The sequence below is a fragment of the Hyla sarda genome, chromosome 3 (assembly GCF_029499605.1).
Source record: "Hyla sarda isolate aHylSar1 chromosome 3, aHylSar1.hap1, whole genome shotgun sequence".
Classification (NCBI taxonomy): domain Eukaryota; kingdom Metazoa; phylum Chordata; class Amphibia; order Anura; family Hylidae; genus Hyla; species Hyla sarda.
Genome location: NC_079191.1, coordinates 234794315 through 234815139, shown reverse-complemented (window position 1 = coordinate 234815139; position 20825 = coordinate 234794315). Strand labels below are relative to the sequence as shown.

The 20825-nt window shown below is 40.2% G+C and overlaps 1 protein-coding gene across 6 annotated transcripts in view; it reads left to right on the top strand.

Annotated features, from left to right (window-relative positions):
- BEND3 (BEN domain containing 3) overlaps positions 1-20825 on the top strand; it is a 75323-nt gene that overhangs the window by 43458 nt on the left and 11040 nt on the right. For 5 of the 6 annotated variants that reach the window (XM_056566236.1, XM_056566235.1, XM_056566237.1 and 2 more), the window contains one exon: positions 523-3759. In XM_056566236.1, the coding sequence (XP_056422211.1) occupies positions 523-2754 (2232 nt within the window). In that variant the 3' untranslated portion in view covers positions 2755-3759. Of the gene's footprint in view, positions 1-522; positions 5541-20825 lie in introns of those variants that run through there. The other variant, XM_056566233.1, reaches the window with a different exon arrangement.

Sequence of the window (20825 nt, the reverse complement as noted above, 5' to 3'; positions counted from 1 at the left end):
GTCCTGTCTCCATTGCTCAAAGGCGGCTTTTAGCAATGGGCAATGTATTGGATTCAGGTCGGGTGAACCGACTGTTGGTTTCCCTTTAAGAGCACTGAATAACACGCAATTGAGAGAAGAAAAGCGTATAGACTTAGGCAGGTCTGGTTAAAGAGGAAAAAGGATAATTTGCAGTATATGTATGTACTTGTATATTTGTAACAGACTTGATTGCAATGTGAGACATAATAGGATCGAAAGAAGATTACTAAGAAAACTTTTTTTTTTTTGTATTTTGAAGAAACACACAAAATAAATGGCACAAATAATTCCAGATTGCTTGACCTATATATATATGTTGTGTGTATAGAATAATATAATATTGAGCAGATTTATGTATTGTATTTTAAAGATGTTAGGATGTTTTAATTTCTCTTAATATAATATCACCAGCTGTAGATTAATGCTCTTATTTATATCATCAAACCTTGATGCTTTGAATACTTGCTTACATTTGTTAATTACATATCATTTGCATCTTAGAGTCTACTCTCAAGCATGAAAAACAGAGAGTCTGAACCTATAAACCTGGAGTTAAGAAAAAATTCTGAGCTCAATAATACTTTTCCAGATGAAGATGAAATTTTCAGTGAATTTGCCTTGTCTCATAAGAAACCTTTATATGGGATTTCACATAAAATCACAGAGAAAAGAAATCCTATTACATCGGATCTCGTGTTATCGAATGACCTTTATGAAAGAGGAAATCAGGTCAACACTTCAAATATTCGTATGTTTACTGACCTGCGTAAACGAGATTCTAGCAGCAATGGCATGAGTTCCCAAACTAGTGATGACTCAAACATATCCTCTTTAATACAAAAAATGTTTTTCACCCTCAACACACTGAACTCCAATATGACACAGCTCCACAGCAAAGTTGACCTCTTGTCTCTTGAGGTAAATCGAATAAAGAAAAAAGTGAGCCCCCATGAAATGGTGGCCGAATTCCACCCACCGCCTGAATATCAGCTAACTAGCACCGAGCTTAAGCAAGTCATGGACCAAAGTTCCTCAGCAGGTGATCTGGCATGTCGATTATTAGTTCAGCTGTTTCCAGAGCTCTTTGGAAGTAATGCATTGCCTAGAAGCTGTAGCACTTGTGGATTCTTCAGTAAAACTAAACTTGAGTCTCTTCATCTCCAGCTTATAAGAAACTATGTTGAAGCATGCTATCCTTCTGTCAAGAACAATACTGTTTGGCAAATTGATGTCTTGCCTCACATAAATGACTTCTTCAATCGATTTTGGGCTGAAAGAGAAATGGAGAGCACCCACAGTGGAATGCAGACCTCAAGCTATTTTGAAAGTGTGCCAAGTCAGAATGCCCACTTTGTTGAAAATAAGGAACAGGAGGACATTGGCAGTTTAGAAAAGGCCAATCCCCTTGTCTCTGAGAATGTAATCAATTCACAAGACCTAAATGAATATTTAGAAGAGGCTTCATCCCCAGGTGAATTCTCAGTATTTTTGCTTCATCGATTATTTCCTGAAATATTTAATCAAAAAAAAAGTGGAGACAGGTATTTTGGAGATCTTGAAGGTTTTACTCTAGATCCACATCGGTTACAACTGATTCGCCAGTATACAGAGATCTACTTTCCAGAAGTGCAAGAAGAAGAAGTTTGGCTGCAACAATGTATACATAGAATAAATGATGAGCTGGAAAGCATGTTTATAGATGGCAGTGAGTGTGATGATTCTAGGGATGACTGCTTCGAGTCAAACTTGCCTGATGATTTGACTATTGTAAAAGTAGAAGATGGGGCAGATACTGAAAAACCAGGAAGGAGATCTAAAAAAATATGGCTTGTTCCATTTGACTTTGATAAGGTTGACATTCCCCTACCAGATTTTGAGGTTCCTTTTCCACAATTTCTACTTAGCAAAGAGCAAATAAAAAATATATATGAGACTAGTTTGTCAATTGGTAATTTTGCTTCAAGGCTTCTTGTTCATTTGTTCCCTGAGCTGTTCACTCATGAGAACTTAAGAAAACAATATAACTGCAGTGGATCACTAGGAAAGAAACAGCTTGATCCTGTTCGCATAAAACTTATCCGACATTATGTGCAAATTCTTTATCCCAGGGCAAAGAATGACAGAGTTTGGACTCTGGAATTTGTAGGAAAGCTGGATGAGAGGTGTCGCAGAAGGGATACTGAACAAAGGAGATCTTACCAGCAGCAGCGGAGGGTCTATGTTCCAATGCCTGAGAGGCGAGACCTTGCTTCTTTTGACATGAACACTGAAAGATACAGAGATCTGATTGAAGGGCCACCTCTCCCTCCTGAACGTAGCACAAAGGACTTCTGCAAAATACCACTAGATAAGATTGTAGTTCCACCTCCAGACTTCCCTGTGCCTTCAGTGTATCTTTTAAGTGATAAAGAAATTAGAGACATTGTTCAGCAAAGCCTTTCGGTTGGAAATTTTGCTGCAAGACTATTGGTAAGACTTTTTCCAGAGTTATTTACCCATGAAAATTTAAGACTTCAATATAACCACTCAGGTGCTTGCAATAAGAAGCAGCTCGATCCAGTAAGACTGAGACTAATTCGACAGTATGTGGAGGCAGTGTATCCCGTAGACAAGATGGAGGAAGTATGGCATTATGAATGTATTCCTAGTATTGATGAAAGGTGTCGGCGTCCAAACAGAAAAAAATGTGATATACTTAAAAAAGCTACAAAAAAACAAATGAACAACTGCTGAAAAAACTGTTAGTAAGATATTCTAATTGTTTTTCTTAGAGATTTTTATAGTGCTGCTTTAACATGTTTGTCTTCTTCTGAATATTACAGGTGTAGGACAATGTTGTTAGTATTTTTCCAGAATGTGAGAACGACTGCATATTTGCACTCCATTTTCGATACATTTTTTTTCTTTTTGTCTTTTTTTACCCTGTTGAGCTCCTTGGTTTTGTTATATTTTGTATTTTTTGTTTCCAGTTTTTGAAGCATCTGCAACATCACACATTTTTAAGTCCCTATGGTATTAATTGGTTTACTAGTATTTGATTGATAAGCTACACACATTCTACACATGAAAACATTGTATGAACTTTGTGTACGGTCTTATATTGCATACATTACTTTTAGAATTTTTTTTAATTATATGTGCTAGAAATACTATATTTTATTACAAATATATGTTACGTTTCAAAATTAAAGTTGAAAAACATATTTTTAATATGTAACAACAAAGTGTCTTTTCAAAGCCCTAAATGTGGGCTTTTTAGGTGTACGTTTGACACGTCGGATTAGATTTCTTCCTCTACTATACATTGTGTAGAAGATGTTTTATTTGGTATAAAGAGTGGATATTAGTAGATAATGCTAAGTATTTGTTTACACAAGCATATTTCAGGTCTGCATTGCCTTATTTAAGTTTTCAACAAAATCTTCAATTAGTAAGGCCTAGTAGGAAATTCCATAGGCCCAGAACAAGAGTAAAGCCTAAAAGAAGAAGTATATTTAATGATCTATTTATATACCTATATTTTTTTAAATCAATTTCCATTGTAAATTCAGGAAAAGTGTGAACTTTGAGCCAATTTGGAAAACTACCATGAGCTCCAGGAAAGGTATCCTAAACAGCCATCCAACAATGTCTGCAGCTCATACAGCAATAACAGCTGACAGGTTCCCTCAATATTACAATGGGCAGAGCCACACATGTCCATAAATTCCTCCTCTCTAAAGTGCCATATGGGAGCAGGTAATTTTAAAATATTATAGGTATATATTTTCAGTTTAAAATCTCAGATTGAAGTACCCTTTTGGTGTTTTTGTGGTCTTTGGGAGCGGTGCAGTCTGAACATTTGGTACTTATACAAGAAATGGTTCTGCATCCCTAGTGGAATGTGAATGTTTTGCATTCACTTCCAGGCAGTGGAAGAGAGAGGTGGTATCTGGTAACTATAAAGGAAAGTACACTAAGCGATTGTCTGAGTTAGTGATTGCGTGTCTGTATACAAGAAGTGTACAAGTGAGTGTAAGTATAAAAGTGAGAGGGACTTAAAATTAAGGGAATACTGTAGGAAGTATTGTGAGCATTGAGTGCATTTCTGTGTTTTTTCTCTTTCTCTGTCTGGGAGGAATACAGGTGGAGAGAGGGTGGAGTAGTTAAACAATTATCAGCTGATAAATTGCAGCTGTTTGCAGCCAGCTAGCCCTTTGCATTCACTTCCAGACAGTGGAAGAGAGAGGGGGTGTCTGGTAACTATAAAAGAAAGTATACTAAGCGATTGTGTGAGCTAGTGATTGTGTGTCTGTATACAAGAGTGTAAATATAAAAGTGAGAGGGACTTAAAATTAAGGGACTTTAAATTCAGGGAGTTTAATTGAAATATTTGATTGTTTGTTTGTTTTTTATGTTAATTTTTGCAATCCCCAAATCTAATATGGCATCCTTGTTGGAAAAAGCAGTCCAATGTGCATCTTGCACAATGTATGCAAGCCTTAAATAGCAGTTTGAGGGTGCATATAGTTGTGCGAGATGTGTGCGAGTTGTTAATTTGGAAGCCCAGATCCTGGATCTAGAGGAGCAACTGGCAACACTGAGATGCATTGACAACTTGGAGAGGAATTTCCTGCTCACTGAGCAAGTACTCTCTGGGGTAGAGGTGGGGAGGGTAGTGGGACGGGGGTGCAGGACAGTCAGGCAGCTAGCTGGGTTACAGTTAGAAAACGGGGTAGAGAGAAGAGTGTCAGGGAGGCTAGTCCTGATCTGGCACACCCCAACAAGTTTGCCCGGTTGGCAGATGAGGGGGATTCCATTTCAGAGCTAGCAGTATTGCAGCAGGACACTGCCTCTGACCGCCAGGGTGGTGTCTGCTCCAGTAAAGAGGGAGGAGTGCAGGGCAGACAGGTACTGGTAGTGGGGTACTCAATTATTAGGGGGACAGACAGGGCGATCTGTCACAAAGACCAGGATCGCTGAACAGTGTGTTGTCTTCCTGGCGCTCGAGTATGGCACATCACGAATCGGGTTGACAGGTTGCTGGGTGGGGCTGGAGAGGACCCAGCAGTCATGGTACATATTGGCACCATATCCCCTTTGGCGTACCCCTTTAAATATCCTGATATAAACTGGGAGACTGAGACCTGTGAATCTCATAAAGGAAACAGGTTTCTGACTATAACTAAAGGCAATTATCTGTCTCAAATGGTGCAGGGCCCGACCAGAGGGGGGCGCCCTACTAGACTTAATATTAACCAACAGACCTGACAGAGTAACTAATGTGCAAGTAGGAGGGCACCTAGGAAATAGTGATCATAATATAATACATTATAACTTGTTCTTCAATAAGGGAATCTCTCGAGGGGCCACAAAAACAATGAACTTTAGGAAGGCAAAGTTTGATCAACTCAGAAAAGCCCTTAACAATATAAAATGGGATAATGTCCTCAAAAAAAAAGAATACTGACACTATATAAGAGACTTTTAAAAATATCTTAAAGGGGTACTCCAGTGGAAAACCTTTTTTTTTTTTTTTTTTTTTAAATCAACTTGTGCCAGAAATTTAAACAGATTTGTAAATAACTTCTATTAAAAAATCTTAATCCTTCCAGTACTTGTTAGTTGTTGAATACTACAGAAGAAATTCTTTTCTTTTTGGAACACAGCGCTCTCTGCTGACATCACGAGCACAGTTCCCTCTGCTGACATCTCTGTCCATTTTAGGAACTGTCCAGAGCAGCATATGTTTGCTATGGGGATTTTCTCCTACTCTGGACAGTTCTTAAAATGGACAGAGATGTCAGCAGAGAGCACTGTGCTCGTGATATCAGCAGAGAGCTCTGTGTTCCAAAAAGAAAATAATTTCTTCTGTAGTATTCAGCAGCTAATAAGTACTGGAAGGATTAAGATTTTTTAATAGAAGTAATTTACGAATCTGTTTAAATTTCTGGCACAAGTTGATTTAAAAAAAAAAAGTTTTTCACCGGAGTACCTCTTTAAATTCTCACTGTAAGATGTATATACCTTTATGGGAATAAAAGGGTCAGAAATAAAAGAAAACCATTATGGATGAATAAAAATGTTAAGGGGGCAATAAATGACAAAAATAAAGCATTTAAATTACTAAAACAGGACGACAGTGAAGAAGCATTAAAAATCTATAGAGAAAAATTTTAAATATGTAAAAAACAGATAATATCTACAAAAATAGAGACAGAAAGACTCATTGCCAAAGAGAGTAAAACTAACCCTAAAATGTTCTTTAACTATATAAATAGCAAAAAGGTTAAAAATGAAAGTGTTGGCCCTTTAAAAAAACGATAAAGAAGAAATTATAAACTGGGATCAGGAAAAAGAAAATATATTAAACAAATTCTTCTCCACTGTATTCACCGAGGAAAATGAAATGCCAGGTGAAATACAGCGAGATAAGGTAAACTCCCCAGTACATGTCACCTGTCTAACCCAGGAAGAAGTACAGTGCCGCCTACAAGAAATCAAAATAGACAAATCACCAGGTCCAGATGGCAGTCACCCCCGTGTTCTAAATGAATTAAGTAATGTAATAGACAGACCCCTATTTTTAATATTCAGGGACTCTATAGTAACAGGGACTGTTTTCCAGGACTAGCGCATGGCAAATGTGATGCCAATATTTAAAAAGGGGTCAAAAGGTGACCCCAGGAATTATATGCCTGTTAGTTTAACCTCCATTGTATGTACATTGTATGAGGGTTTTCCAAAGGATACTATTTTGGAGTATCTTGATAAAAATAAATGTATGACTTCATATCCACATGGCTTTATGAGGAATTGGTCATGTTAAACTAACCTGATCAGCTTTTATGAGGAGTTGAGCTCCAGACTGGACCAGGGGCAATCGCTGGATGTCGTATATCTGGATTTTTCCAAAGCATTTGATACGCTGCCACATAAAAGGTTGGTGCATAAAATGAGAAGGATTGGGCTGGGGAGAAATGTGTGCAAGTGGGCAAGTAACTGGCTCAGTGAACGGAAACAGAGGGTGGTTATTAATGGTACTTATTCTGTTTGGGTGACTGTTACTAGTGGGGTACCACAGGGGTCAGTCTTGGGTCCTGTTCTATTTAATATATTCATTAATGACCTTGTAGAGGGGTTGTGCAGTGAAGTAGCAATCTTTGCAGATGATACTAAACTCTGTAAAGTGGTTAACACTATAGAGGACAGTGAACTGTTACAAATGGATCTGGATAGGTTGGAAGTTTGGGCTGGGAAGTGGCAGATGAGGTTCAACACTGATAAATGTAAAGTTATGCGCATGGGGAGGAAAAATCCGGGCTGGGATTATGTATTAAATGGGAGAACACTTGGGATGACTGACATGGAAAAGGACTTAGGAGTCTTAGTTAATAGTAACTAAGACTTGTTTGAAGTCTACTGGGACCTTACCAGCTGAACATGGATATGGCTGGGCCTGAACATTGGTCACAGTCCATGCTAAAAGTTTTATAAATTACCTCATGTTGTCTTAAAGTGTAACTCTAAGGATGGTCCAGTAGCAAGATACATACTTAAATCTCCTGGCAACTTCATAGTCTAAAACTTCAGCAATCAGGATACAGCTGGAGGTCCTATAGACATGCATGGGTCTTCTGGAAATGCTGCATCCTGATCACTGTAGTTTGGGGCCTCATAGTTTCCCCGAGATTTAAAGAGGTATCTTGATGCTAGACCTTCATCAGAGTTATGCTTTTAAAGGGTTGTCCCTTTTCTGCTTTTCTTTTTGCAAAAACAGTACCACTCCTGTCCACATGTTTTGTGTAGTACCGCAGCTCAGTCCCATTTACTTCAATATCACTGAGCTGCAATACCAGATACAACCTGTGGACAGGAGTGGTGCTGTTTTTACAAAAAAAAAGCAGTGTTTTTTAATACTGGACAACCCCTTTTTAAACATGTCTTCTGAACCCAGCAGAACATTAAAATCAGCACAGTTGTGTGGCTAAATTAGAGATTCAAACACAATTAATCCCCAGGGTGGGTCAGGAACCACAATTTTGAAAAACAACTAAAACCCAGGGCCAAAGCCTGGGGCACAAGATTCCTTTAGTAACTAACCCCCCTCTTCTTTTTATTAAAATATAACTTTTATTTCTTATTATTAAGATAACAGTGACAAGTGTCAGTCAATGGAGGGACAAGCCCTCTGTATAGTGGTATAAGGGTCTGCAGACACCCTGTTATAACTGGAAAAGCTGGATTACAAAGTTAAAAACAGAAGTTGCCACCCTCAACTAGTTTCAGTGCATCAGTACCGTCCTCAGGAGGAAGAAAATTGGCAAAACTAGTTAAATTAGAGATTGGTGTCCTAAATGACTGACCCTAATACATTATTTCAAAATCTGTTTTGTAAACCAGACAAGCAGGTTATATCCCAGAGAAGTTGTAGGTACATGCGGTGAATTCTTGTGCCATTGGAAATCTATTTGTAAGTTTATTAATGTATAGATAACCACAGGTAGCTCTTAGGACTTTCCTGAAATATGTTAACTTTGCAAATGTTCATGTTAAATTTTTTTCCTTCTTTTATATTTTTTAATCACCTAAGACATAATTTTTTTTCTAATTCATATTATTCATATCAACAAAACCTCCAGGACTATGCACATTACGATCTTCTTTCTCTATTTATCTGCATTCCATCCTCTTGTTTAAAGGGGTACTCCGCCCCTAGACATCTTATCCCCTATCCAAAGAATAGGGGATAAGATGTCAGATGGCCGCGGTCCCGCTGCTGGGGAGCCCCGGGATCCCCGCTGCGGCACCGCGCTATCAGAGCGAGTTCGCTCTGCACGTAATGACGGGCAATACAGGGGCCGGAGCATCATTACGTCACGGCTCCGCCCCTCGTGATGTCACGGCCCGCCCCTTTCAATACAAGTCTATGGGAGGGGGCGTGGCAGTCGTCACGCCTCCTCCCATAGACTTGCATTAAGAGGACGGGCCGTGATGTCACGAGGGGCGGAGCCATGATGTCACGCTGCTCCGTCCCCTGTATCGCCCGTCATTACGCACAGAGCGAACTTGCTCTGTGCTGTAATGATGGCAGGGTGCCGCAGCAGGGATCCTGGGGCTCCCCAGCAGCGGGACCGCGGCAATCTGACATATTATCCCCTATCCTTTGGATAGGGGATAAGATGTCTAGGGGCGGAGTACCCCATTAAGTACACTCTTAACCTAGCCCATGAGTAGCCACCACCTGCCATAACTACTACTACCTTCAAAGGGGAAGTATTCCTGCCCTTTTCCCCAGGCCCCATTATTGTCTAATTAAATAATCATGTTGTTTTACACTGAACTTGGGCTTCAGTTAACAATCTATGCATCAAATTTCCTTAGCTGATTTTATTTTTTCTCCACAAAGCTTGTGCTGCACAACAAAATAAAACCCGAAAGTCCAGGAGCTTCTCTGCCAGTTGTAATTATCACAGGAGCCTGCAGAGTGCAGTAAAGGCAATAGGAGGTCCATGCTGTAGTATCTTATAAAGGTTGTACATATGGCTAAAACATATTCTCCAGAAGCCATATACATTGTGTCAGAGTACACATGTATTCCAATAATGACATTTGTAAGATCATAATTCATGTTTGGTAAAAATAATTCTAGACTAGGCACCATAGTTATTTTTGCATTGGGTGTGGGTCACCTAATTGGTTATACCATATGGAGCAACACTTACATTTGTTAACACACTATGGGGAAGATTTATCAAAACATGTGCAGAGGAAAAGTTAGAAACCAATCAGATCAGTTCTTTAATTTTTGAAAAGGCCTCTGCAAAATGAAGCGATCTGATTGGTTGCTATAAGCAACTGGGCAATTTTTCCTCTGCACAAGTTTTGATAAATCTCCCCCTATGTATTTGCCATGACTGTAATAAAAAGTTGCTAATTCTCTGTAGTCCTACTGAAATGTGCCATATAAGTTGCATAAATCTGTGTTGACTGAAAACGACAACAAATTCACCTCTGTAAAGTGTACTTACTGTTACAGGAATAGATTTCTAAATTCTACACTAATCCTTAAAAGGAACCTGCCCTCATACCTGATAGATGCTATGAACAGCTTTCTGACAGTTTATTTGTATAAGCTTTAAAGGATGCTTTATTCAGCAGTTAATGCACTTGCGCTATATGATAATGAGTGGTAACTAGTCATGGGGGAGTAGACGTAGCGGCTTCTAGTCATGCTCGCTATGTTTTCTACCCACCCAGACCGGTTAGATTCACCTACTGAGTGCAAGAGAATACAGAAATCTGTTTACATTTTTCACATACTGTGGACAATGTCTGGACCACTAGGGAACAGGCAGGTTCCCTTTTAAGAATTGTTCTGATGCATTTACTTGGAGGTTAGAACTTAGTATAGAGTTAAAAAAAAAAAAAATGTTGTGCCACATGATGAAATATTAAATCTCAGCACCTTGAAACTGCTGTTAATGGGTGTAATCTGCTTGCCTGCATGTGTATACAAACTCTTGCATTCAGTCTTCATCTGTTAACTCATCCTAGAACTGCCTAGACGGTTAAGATTTATTCACATGATGGAATTTCCGTGCAGATTCATTTCAATGGGATTCTGCTGCACTGTGCACACTGTAAAAATCCTGATTTTATGTCTAATCTTTCTGCGGATTCCGCTTAGAAATGCATTGCTGTTATGTTCTACCGGCACTTCACTGTGGGTGGAATGTGCATGTGGAAATTGTGGACATTCCACCGTGTGAACATAGCCTCACACAGGCTGATACATAGGTTTGTTTATCTGTTACCACAGAGGCACAGGTCTGTAAAGGAACTCTGTATAAAATTATAGTATACATTTTTTTTATTTTACATTCGCTACTAGGTAGATGAGGTAAATCTAATTTAAGCAAGATTTTATTAGTCAGATTGAACAAGGTGGCAAAACTTTTTTCATTTAAATGTTAAGGGTAAAAAAATTACACTTACTAAAATGCATTTGGAAAGCAAGCGGAATCAATTTTGCTTGTATCTTTGGATTCTAACAATCTTAAAATATTTACTTAGTGTTGTTCTACAATTTAAAAATGGCAAGAAATATTTTGTGGACTGTTATGTTACTATATTGCATTAGAAAATCAGCTTTAAATGCAGGGGAAATGTAGTGTTACATGCTGATCATGCAGGTTCATAAGCAATCATTCAGTACACAAAAAGCAGGGACCAGCAGAGCTATGATGTCCTTATTCTCCTATAAATCATATGGAAAGGGGTTGTGTTTTTAATTGGTGTCCAGGTAGGTTGTTAAAACAGAAAAATCTCGGTTTTTAGCTTGTTTTTCTCCTCCATGGCCGCCAGTATCAAGGATCTTCGTTCCTCTCTCCACACTGCTTCTGGGTTTGGGGTCGGCATAAGGTATTGGCCGCTCAGTAACTTTATCAGAGTCTTACATTAGCAACTAATTGGATTAGTGGCCAATACCACATGCTGACCCCAAACAAACAAGCACTGCACAGCAAGGAGGACCGTGATGCTGGCATTGGCAGGGAAGCAAATAAGGTAGGTATAGGGTTTATTGTTTTCAACAACCTGCACCTAGTTAAAAAAAAGTTGATTTAAAAAATACTCCTAGGAATCTGTAATCAATATTACCATCACTAATATGCTAGTACAGGCTTGTAATGTGGGTGGCGCTGATGAAAATCATACTTACTGCTCCTTGCTCCATGCCTCCTTTCTTCGATAATGCCTGGTCTTAAGTATATGCAAATGTGGAGCTTGGTAAATTGGTAGCCTTCCAAAGTCCCTGGTGCATGGAGACGTCCCAGCAGCTTCATAGTAGCGCCTCCTTCCCTGTGCTGAGTCTCTGCAGAATGGAGCTCCATTCTGCAGAGACTCTGCACAGGGGAGGAGGCATTACTATTGAGATGCCGGATGGACTTCACCATGCACCAGGGGCTTGAGACCGCTACCCGTGCACCAAGCTTTACATTTGCATATACTATAGACTGGGATTACTGAAGAACGGAGGCTTTGAGCGGAGTATGATTTTTATAAGTGCAATCCACATTACAAGCCTGTACTTAGTGCAGGGAACCTGTCAACAAGTTTTATCCTATATATAACGAGTGGCGTCACAGAGGTTATATTAAATGTCCTACCATACCTGAATGTCTGCTGGTACATCTAAAATAATGGAGAAAATTTTTACATTTTTCTAAATACCACATGCAGTATGTAAATGAGGCTCAAGTAGTCAGTTGGGCATGCGGCTACTGAAGTAGCTATGGCTCTTCGGGCTGTAAGCACGCCTATACAGGCTCAAATAATGCCTATCTAGGTATGATTGAGCAGCTAAGTGAGGGCCTGATGTCATTGCTCACAATCATGTCTGGATAGGTGTGATTACAGCATGGGGTGCCGTGACTACTTCAGCAAGCTGCATGCCTGGTGACTGCTTGAGCCTTTTTTTACATATTGCATGTGACGTTTATAAAAGTTGTTTTCTCCAAATTTACAGATGTTCCAGCAGACATGCAGGCATGGTAGGACACATGATATTAACCCCTATTACGTGTTGCCATTCATTATATAGGGTTTGATATGGTTAAGGGAAGGGCCACACGCACGGTACACGCAGCATATTTCATGCTGTGCAGTGGGAAATACGTGGGCCCGGGCATCGTATGTCGACATGCTAGCTCTGCTTCCAAAACTCACTTCACACACAGGGCTGCTGTGGCTATCCCTGTGTTTCTGCTCATAGGAGAATTTTCAGCGTATTTCCCGCTGTGCAACGTATTTTGCAACGTATTTGTGATATACGCTGTGTGTGACCCTACCCTAAATGACAAAATTTTGTAGGTGTATAAAATCTTTCCCAGGATTATACACTCTTAATTGTGTTGAGCAAGATTCCAAATTTACAAAAAGGTAAAATGTCAGTTACTTCCAGTGCTTTACATTCATACCAATACAGTGTTACATTTTAATGTACGATGCAAAATTCTTGTACAATCATATTTGGACTTATTAGATTTAATTTGCACATTTTTTCCATGTCTAGCTAAAGGAAGTAGTACACTCTGTGCTTGGCTGTGGACTTACATTCCTGTTGCTATGTTTCGTTAATGTGATTCCTACTGAACTACTATTATGTAAAAAGTTTTGAGATGTCATATTTACAGTACATCTCAGTAAGAATTTTTTTTATAATGTTGTAGAGCAAATACAGTAGCAGTTGTGATATTTGCACTGAATGCTGTGCTACATCTCAGGTTAGATATTCGATATGCAGACTCATTATTACTTGTTTTTTTATATTTATAGTTTCACTTGTATGTGTCTTTTTTTGTTATCTAACATTTAATATAATCTTTTTATGTTCAAGTTTTCTGTTGTTAGCCTGTGCTAGGGTTGAGTAAAGATAATTTTTTACCAAAGGAAACACTGTGTGTGTTCATTTCATACTGTACGAGGTCTAAAGGTTCTTTAGTCTCATTATCATAGGCTTGCTCTACACAATTTGCGTTGGCTGAAGTTGCACTTTTGTTGGGATTGGCTGATCATATAACATATATGGTGACTACAAATTTTGCGAAATGTTCAGTTCTGGTCGAACAAGTTTGTTACAAACCAACAATAAAATAAGCCCCTAAACATGTTTATAACACTAAGTGCTCTAAAGCCCTGTATAGCACTGCATGCACTGTGCTACACACTGACAGCTGCATGGAGTGGTCCACCCTCTCCACCACATGATTGTGCACAGAGGGTACTAGTGTTAGCTGTAGTCAGTGGACAGCAGGCACTAGTGAAGTAGTGTTAGTTGTAGCTACCAGACAGCAGGCATTGGTGGACTAGTGATACTTGTAGCCAGGTCATGTGATGCCTCTTCATATGCTTAGGTACAGGCTTAATTCTTATGCTAGGTTTACACGTCAGAATTTCCATGTGGATTTCCGCTTGGAAGGTCCGCACGGAAATTCTGCTGCTCTGTGCACACGGAATTCCCGTGCCAGATGTTTCCGGCAAGGAAATTCCATTTTCTGTGTCCACACAAACAATGAACACTTTCATTCTTTGTGCGGAGACTGGACGGAATGCATAGCTGTCTATGAGACGGCACATTTCCTTGCGGTCCTAGTGCCGGCAGATTATGCCACCGCCTGAACACAGAGATTGTCCGTGTGGACATTCCAACGTGTGAACATAGCCCTAAAGTCGTACCCTGGCTATGCCTTACTTTCTCTCTGCAGCGACGGCACTGTGCCTGGTTTTCCGTATCTGGTAAGAAACGGTAAGGTACACCACCATCCGACTCTGCCCTTCCTCTAGAAAGTGTTTTTGTCAAGCCTCCAGATGCAGCACCAGCATCACCATCACCTGCTCTTTAGCTTATCAGACCAACAGGCCTACTCATCCTCGAGCTTCTCTTTATCATCACCACTCCTCTTAGTATGAACTTCTGATGGCTGATCCTGGGCTTTTTCCCCCTCAGCATATCCACTATAATGCCTTACAGTATCCCCACCAAGCCTACCACCACCAGTACCACTAGTGCTATGCTTGGCCACTGCATCCTCCACCACCTCAGCAACACTCTCCAAAGGCTGACTGTAACACAACACCTTCATGTAGGAAGGGGAGCAAAAACAGATGACGGAACAGACCGTATTAGATGGACATTGCCACCGCACCATGTAAACGATGTACAATGAAGCTAACCTTATCGATGAGTAATCCACTGAAAGCGTGCTCACGATCATATCGTCAGACTCTACTTCCTCCTTCTGAAAAGACCTTGCATTAGCCAACCAGCCCACAAGGGCCATACTTTCCTGTGAAACCACACAACCCCTGAAAGACAAGAACTTTGGTTGGCTGATGTGGCTGCTACAAATAACACCAGGCACCTGGCTGCTGCTACCTGTACTGATGTTGATACCGCCACCAACATTCTTACCTGCAGAGGACATGGCAAGGGTGTTCTGTCATCTACCTTGTCCAACAATTCTTTTACTAGACATAGTTTTTTTGTATTGTAAAATATTTTGAGGTTATTTTGATCTTTTTGGGGTGATTTTTCACTCACCTGGTAGTCAACTTTTCTTTCAAAGCTTTAATCTGGGTAGTTATTTTACAACCAGGTAGGCATACTGTGTGTTTGATTAAACCTAGAAGGCACTTTGGAAGGCTAATGTACACATTTTTATTGCGGTGGTATCTTACAATCAGGTAGCTATACTGTGTTCGATTTAAACATAGAATATATAGGAACAGGTGCTTTAGAAGGCTAATGTGTGTTCAATGTGCATGCTTTTTGTTGCAGTTATCTTACAACCAGGTAAATTTACTGTGTGTTTGATTTTACCAAGAATATATACTTCTATACAGGCGCTGTAGAAGGTTAATATGTGTTCATTGTACACTCTTTCAATTGTGTTATCTTACAACTGAGTAGAAAAGCTGTCTATTTGATTAAACCAAGAATATATATGTACAGGCACTTTAGAAGGCTAATGCATGTTAAATGTACAATCGTTTTATTGCGCGAGGTACCAGGTAAAAATACAGTGTGTTTGATTTAACCAAGAACATATATGTACTGGTGCTTCATAAGGCGAATGTGTACTCAAAATACACATGCTGTTATCTTACCACCAGGTAACTGTGTGTTCAATTAAAACAGGTTTTGATATTTCTCTTCCTTTGTGATTACGGCTTTCTGGGCTTTACAGGTGGTATGAATCGACTTGATTATTCTGTTTGTATAAAGTGCTTTCTAGAGTCACCTCTGTTGTCTGTTGGTAAATGCACTTAAAGGGTGGTGTTCCTCTTGTTATGCCCACTTTTGAGGATTAGCTGCAGTTGTTTATAGTAACAACCGTCCATAAAACTAGATATCTTTACAAATTTACACAATGGGGAAGCTTTATCAAAACGAGGAAAGGTTACTTTAATTTTTGAAAGGGCCTCTGCGAAATAAAAGATGTAGTCTGATTGGTTGTTATAGGCAATAGGTCAGTTTTTCCTCTGGACTGGTATTGATAAATCTTTCCATACGGCCGCATGGTAACTTGTACCGAGCGTCTTTCAAAGGTCTGCTTGACTTGTTCCACAGCAGTCATAAGTCCTATTCACTGCCCCTTTTTATAGTGTTTCCTTTTGTAATTAGTTCAAAACATGTACTGGATTTTCATTAGTACAGGGTGGGCCATTTATATGGATACACCTTAATAAAATGGGAATGGTTGGTGATATTAACTTCCTGTTTGTGGCACATTAGTATATATGAGGGGGGAAACTTTTCAAGATGGGTGGTAATTATGGTGGCCATTTTGAAGTTGGCCATTTTGAATCCAACTTTAGTTTTTTCAATAGGAAGAGGGTCGTGTGACACATCAAACTTATTGGGAATTTCACAAGAAAAACAATGATGTGCTTTGTTTTAACGTAACTTTATTCTTTCGTGAGTTATTTACAAGTTTCTGACCACTTATAAAATGTGTTCAATGTGCTTCCCATTGTGTTTGATTGTCAATGCAACCCTCTTCTCCCACTCTTCACACACTGATAGAAACACCGCAGGAGAAATGCTAGCACAGGCTTTCGTGGAAAGTGGATTGGTCGTCGTGGGCCAGTTGAATGGCCCCCAAGGTCTCCCGATCTGACCCCCTTAGAATTTTATCTTTGGAGTCATCTGAAGGCAATTGTCTATGCTGTGAAGATACGAAATGTGTGCAGCACCTGAAATTACGGATACTGGAAACCTGTGCTAGCATTTCTCCTGCGGTGTTGCTATCAGTGTGTGAAGAGTGGGAGAAGAGAGATTTTGAATTTTTTTAACTTTGAAACTCTCTGCTTATAAGGAAAATAGACATAACAAATAAATTGTATATTGATTCACATATACAGTATGTCTACTTTATATTTTCATCTACGTTTACATGTTTTTACTTTTGGAAGACATCAGAGGGCTTCAAAGTTCAGCAGCAATTTTCCACTTTTTCACAAAATTTTCAAAATCTGAATTTTTCATGGGCCAGTTCAGTTTTGAAGTGGATTTGAAGGGCCTTCATATTAGAAATACCCCATAAATGACCCCATTATAAAAACTTCACCCCTCAAAGTATTCAAAATGGCAGCAAAGTGAAGGAGAAAATTCAAAATCTTAATTTTTTTACATTGGCATGTTCTTGTAGACCCAGTTTTTGAAATTTTACAAGGGGTAAAAGGAGAAAAAGACCCACAAAATTTTTATCCAATTTCTCTCGAGTAAGGAAATACCTCATATGTGTATGTAAAGTGTTCGGTGGCTCAGAAGGCAAGGGGCGACAATAGGATTTTGGAAAGTGAGTTTTTCTGAAATGGTTTTTGGGGGGCATGCACATTTAGGAAGCCCCTATGGTGCCAGAAGAGTAAAAAAAAAACTAAACAAAAAACATGGCACACTATTTTGGAAACTAAACTCCTCAAGGAACGTAACAAGGTTACAGTGAGCCTTAACACCCCACAGGTGTTTGACAAATTTCCGCTAAAGTTGGACGTGAAAATGAAAAATAAGATTTTTTTCACTAAAATGCTGGTGTTACCCCAAATTTTTCATTTTCACAAAGGTTAATAGGAGAAAAAGACTCCAAAAATTTGTAACCCCATTTCTTCTGAGTATGGAAAAACCCATATGTGGATGTAAAGTGCTGTGTGGGCGAACTACAATGCTCAGAAGAGAAGGAGCGCCATTGAGCTTTTGGAGAAGTGTTTGGAATGGAAGTCCGGGGGCCATGAGCATTAACAAAGCCCCCAGTGGTGCCAGAACAGCGGACTCTCCCCCCCTCCCCCCCCCCCCCTCTGGCGTTTGACAGATCTTTGGAGCAGTGGGCTGTGCAAATGAAACATTTAATTTTTCATTTTCACGGACCACTGTTCCAAAAATCTGTCAGACACCTGTGGGGTGTAAATGCTCACTGCACCCCTTATTAAATTCTGTGAGGGGTGTAGTTTCCAAAATGGGGTCACATGTTGGGGGGGGGGGTCCACTGTTCTGGCACTATGGGGGCTTTGTAAACACACATGGCCTTCAATTTTGGACACATTCTCTCTCCAAAAGCCCAATGGCGCTCCTTCTCTTCTGAGCATTGTAGTTAGCCGGCAGACCACTTTACATCCACATATGGGGTATGTTCTCACTCAGAAGAAATGAGGCTACAAATTTTGGGGTGCTTTTTTTTATTCCCTATTCTCCCTTGTGAAAATGAAAAATGTAGGGTAACACCAGCATTTTAGTGTAACATTTTTTATTTTTTATTTTCACATCCACATTTATAGAAAATTCGTAAAACACCTGTGCTGTGTTAAGGCTCACTATACCCCCTGTTACATTCCGTGAGGGGTGTAGTTTCCAAAATGGGGTCACATGTGGGTATTTACTGTTTTGCGTTTGTCAGAACCACTGTAAAATCAGCCACCCCTGTGCAAATCACCAATTTAGATCTCAAATGTACATGGTGCGCTCTCACTTCTGAGCCATGTTGTGTGTCCGCAGATCACTGTATACCTACATATGGGGTAGTTCTGTACTCAGGAGAAATTGCGTTACAAATTATTATTTTTTTCCTTTTACCACTTGTAAAAATTAAGTATAGGGCAACAGCTCCATGTTAGTGTAAAAAATGTAATTTTTTTACTCTAACATGCTGGTGTAGACCCCAACTTTACCTTTTCATAAGGGGTGAAAGGAGAAAAAGCCCCCCAAAATTTGTAACACAAACTGTTGTCTTGAAATACGACAAGGCTCCAAAGCGAGAGAGCGCCGTGTGCATTTTAGGCTTATTTTGGACATTTGAATCTGCCACCAAAATACCATTTGGCTGTGCATGCTGAGAGTTATTGCTAAGCAACAGCAGGGGGTGAACGTCTGCTGGGACTGCCGCCACTGCTATCGCCGCCGCTGCTGCTGCTGCAACCGCTCCTGCTGCCGACCCCGATCACCACCCAGCAGGGCAGTGATTGATTGGTCGTTCCGACCGATCAATCACGTGATCGTGAGCGGGCAGCCGTGCCGCCTCACTCCTCCTGGGTAAGGGTGAATAGGGCTGTCTCAGACCCTTCGCTGTCCCATTCTCCCTTTTTTTTTTTTTCCAGGTCACCACAGACCCGATTGACCCGAATGGCCAGCCTGAATTGACCGGCGATTTGCGGCGATCTTCGACATGGGGGGGTCTCAGGACCCCCCAGGTGTTTGCACGGGGTCCCTGCTGATAGATATTAGCAGTAGTCCCGGTCCGGTCCCCGTCCGGCAGGGACCGAAGTTCCCACGGGCGTACAGGTACGCCCTGGCTCCTTAAGTTCCAGGGCGTCAGGACGTACCAGTACACCGAGTGGTTAAAACCGCCTTCATTCCTCATTACATACTTTCTACAAGGTGCTGGAAACATTCCTCAGAGATTTTAGTCCATATGGCCATGATGGCATCACACAGTTATTGCAGATTTGTCGGCTTCACATCCATGAAGCAAACCTCCTGTTCCACCACATCCCAAAGATTTTCTATTGGATTAAAATCTGGTGTCTGTGGAGGGCATTGCAGTACAGTGAACTCATTGTCTTGTTAAAGAGACTACTTTAGAGATGATGTGAGCTTTGTGACATCCTGCTGAAAGTACCCATAAGAAGATGGGTACACTGTGGTCATAAAGGGATGGACATGGTCAGCAACAGTATTTGGTTGGGTATCACAAATAAACAATGCTCAGACCCAAAATGGGCCAAGAAAATGTCTTCCACACCATTACACTACCACCAGTGGCCTGGAGTGTGGATACAAGGCAGGCTGGATCCAGGCTTTCATGTTGCTTATGCTAAATTCTCACCCTTCCATCTGAATGTCGCAGCTGGAGTGGAGACTTATGAGACCAAGCAACGTTCTTCCAGTCTTCCATTTTGTTGAGCCTGTGCAAATTGTAGCCATAGTTTCCTATTCTTAGCTGACAAGAGTGGCACCCAGTGTGGTCTTCTACTGCTAAAGCCCATCTGCTTAAAGGTTCAGCATGTTTTCTGGTACCAACAACCATCCCAAATTTAAAGACACCTTTAATCGCCTTTCTTCCCGATTTTGATGCTTAGTTTGAACTTTAGCAACTTGTTTTGACCATGTCCACTTGCCTAAATGCATTAAGTTGCAGCCATGTGATTGGTAATTTAGGTATTTGTTTTAACAAGCATTTGAATCTAATTGTACCTAATAAAGTGACCAGTGAGTGTATATGTATTAGAGATGAGCGAAGTTACAGTGATTCGATTCGTCAATCTTCTCGGCTCGGCAGTTGATTACTTATCCTGCATAAATTAGTTCAGCTTTCAGGTGCTCCGGTGCACTGGAAAAGATGGATACAGTCCTAGGAGAGTCTCCGAGGACTTTATCCACATTTTCCAGCCCACTGGAGCACCTGAAAGCGGAACTCATTTATGCAGGATAAGTCATCAACTGCCGAGCCGAGAAGATTGTGACTAATCGAATCATTGTAACTTCGCTCATCTCTAAAATGTATACACATATACAAATGCACACGTGTATCAATAACACTATTCTGGTGATGGCTTCAGTGGTGGTCAATACAAATCGATAAAATATCAAATAATAGTATAAAATTAATTATCATAAACTAAGGAAAGATAATTGTAAATAAGATATTTTATTCAAAGACAGAAAATGTCCAGGGAAAGGGCCTTTTGTACTGGAAGGGGGTCTTTAAAGGAATACTCCGGAATAGGGCTTAATATGTCAGATTGCTGCCCAGCAATCACTGGCCAAGAAG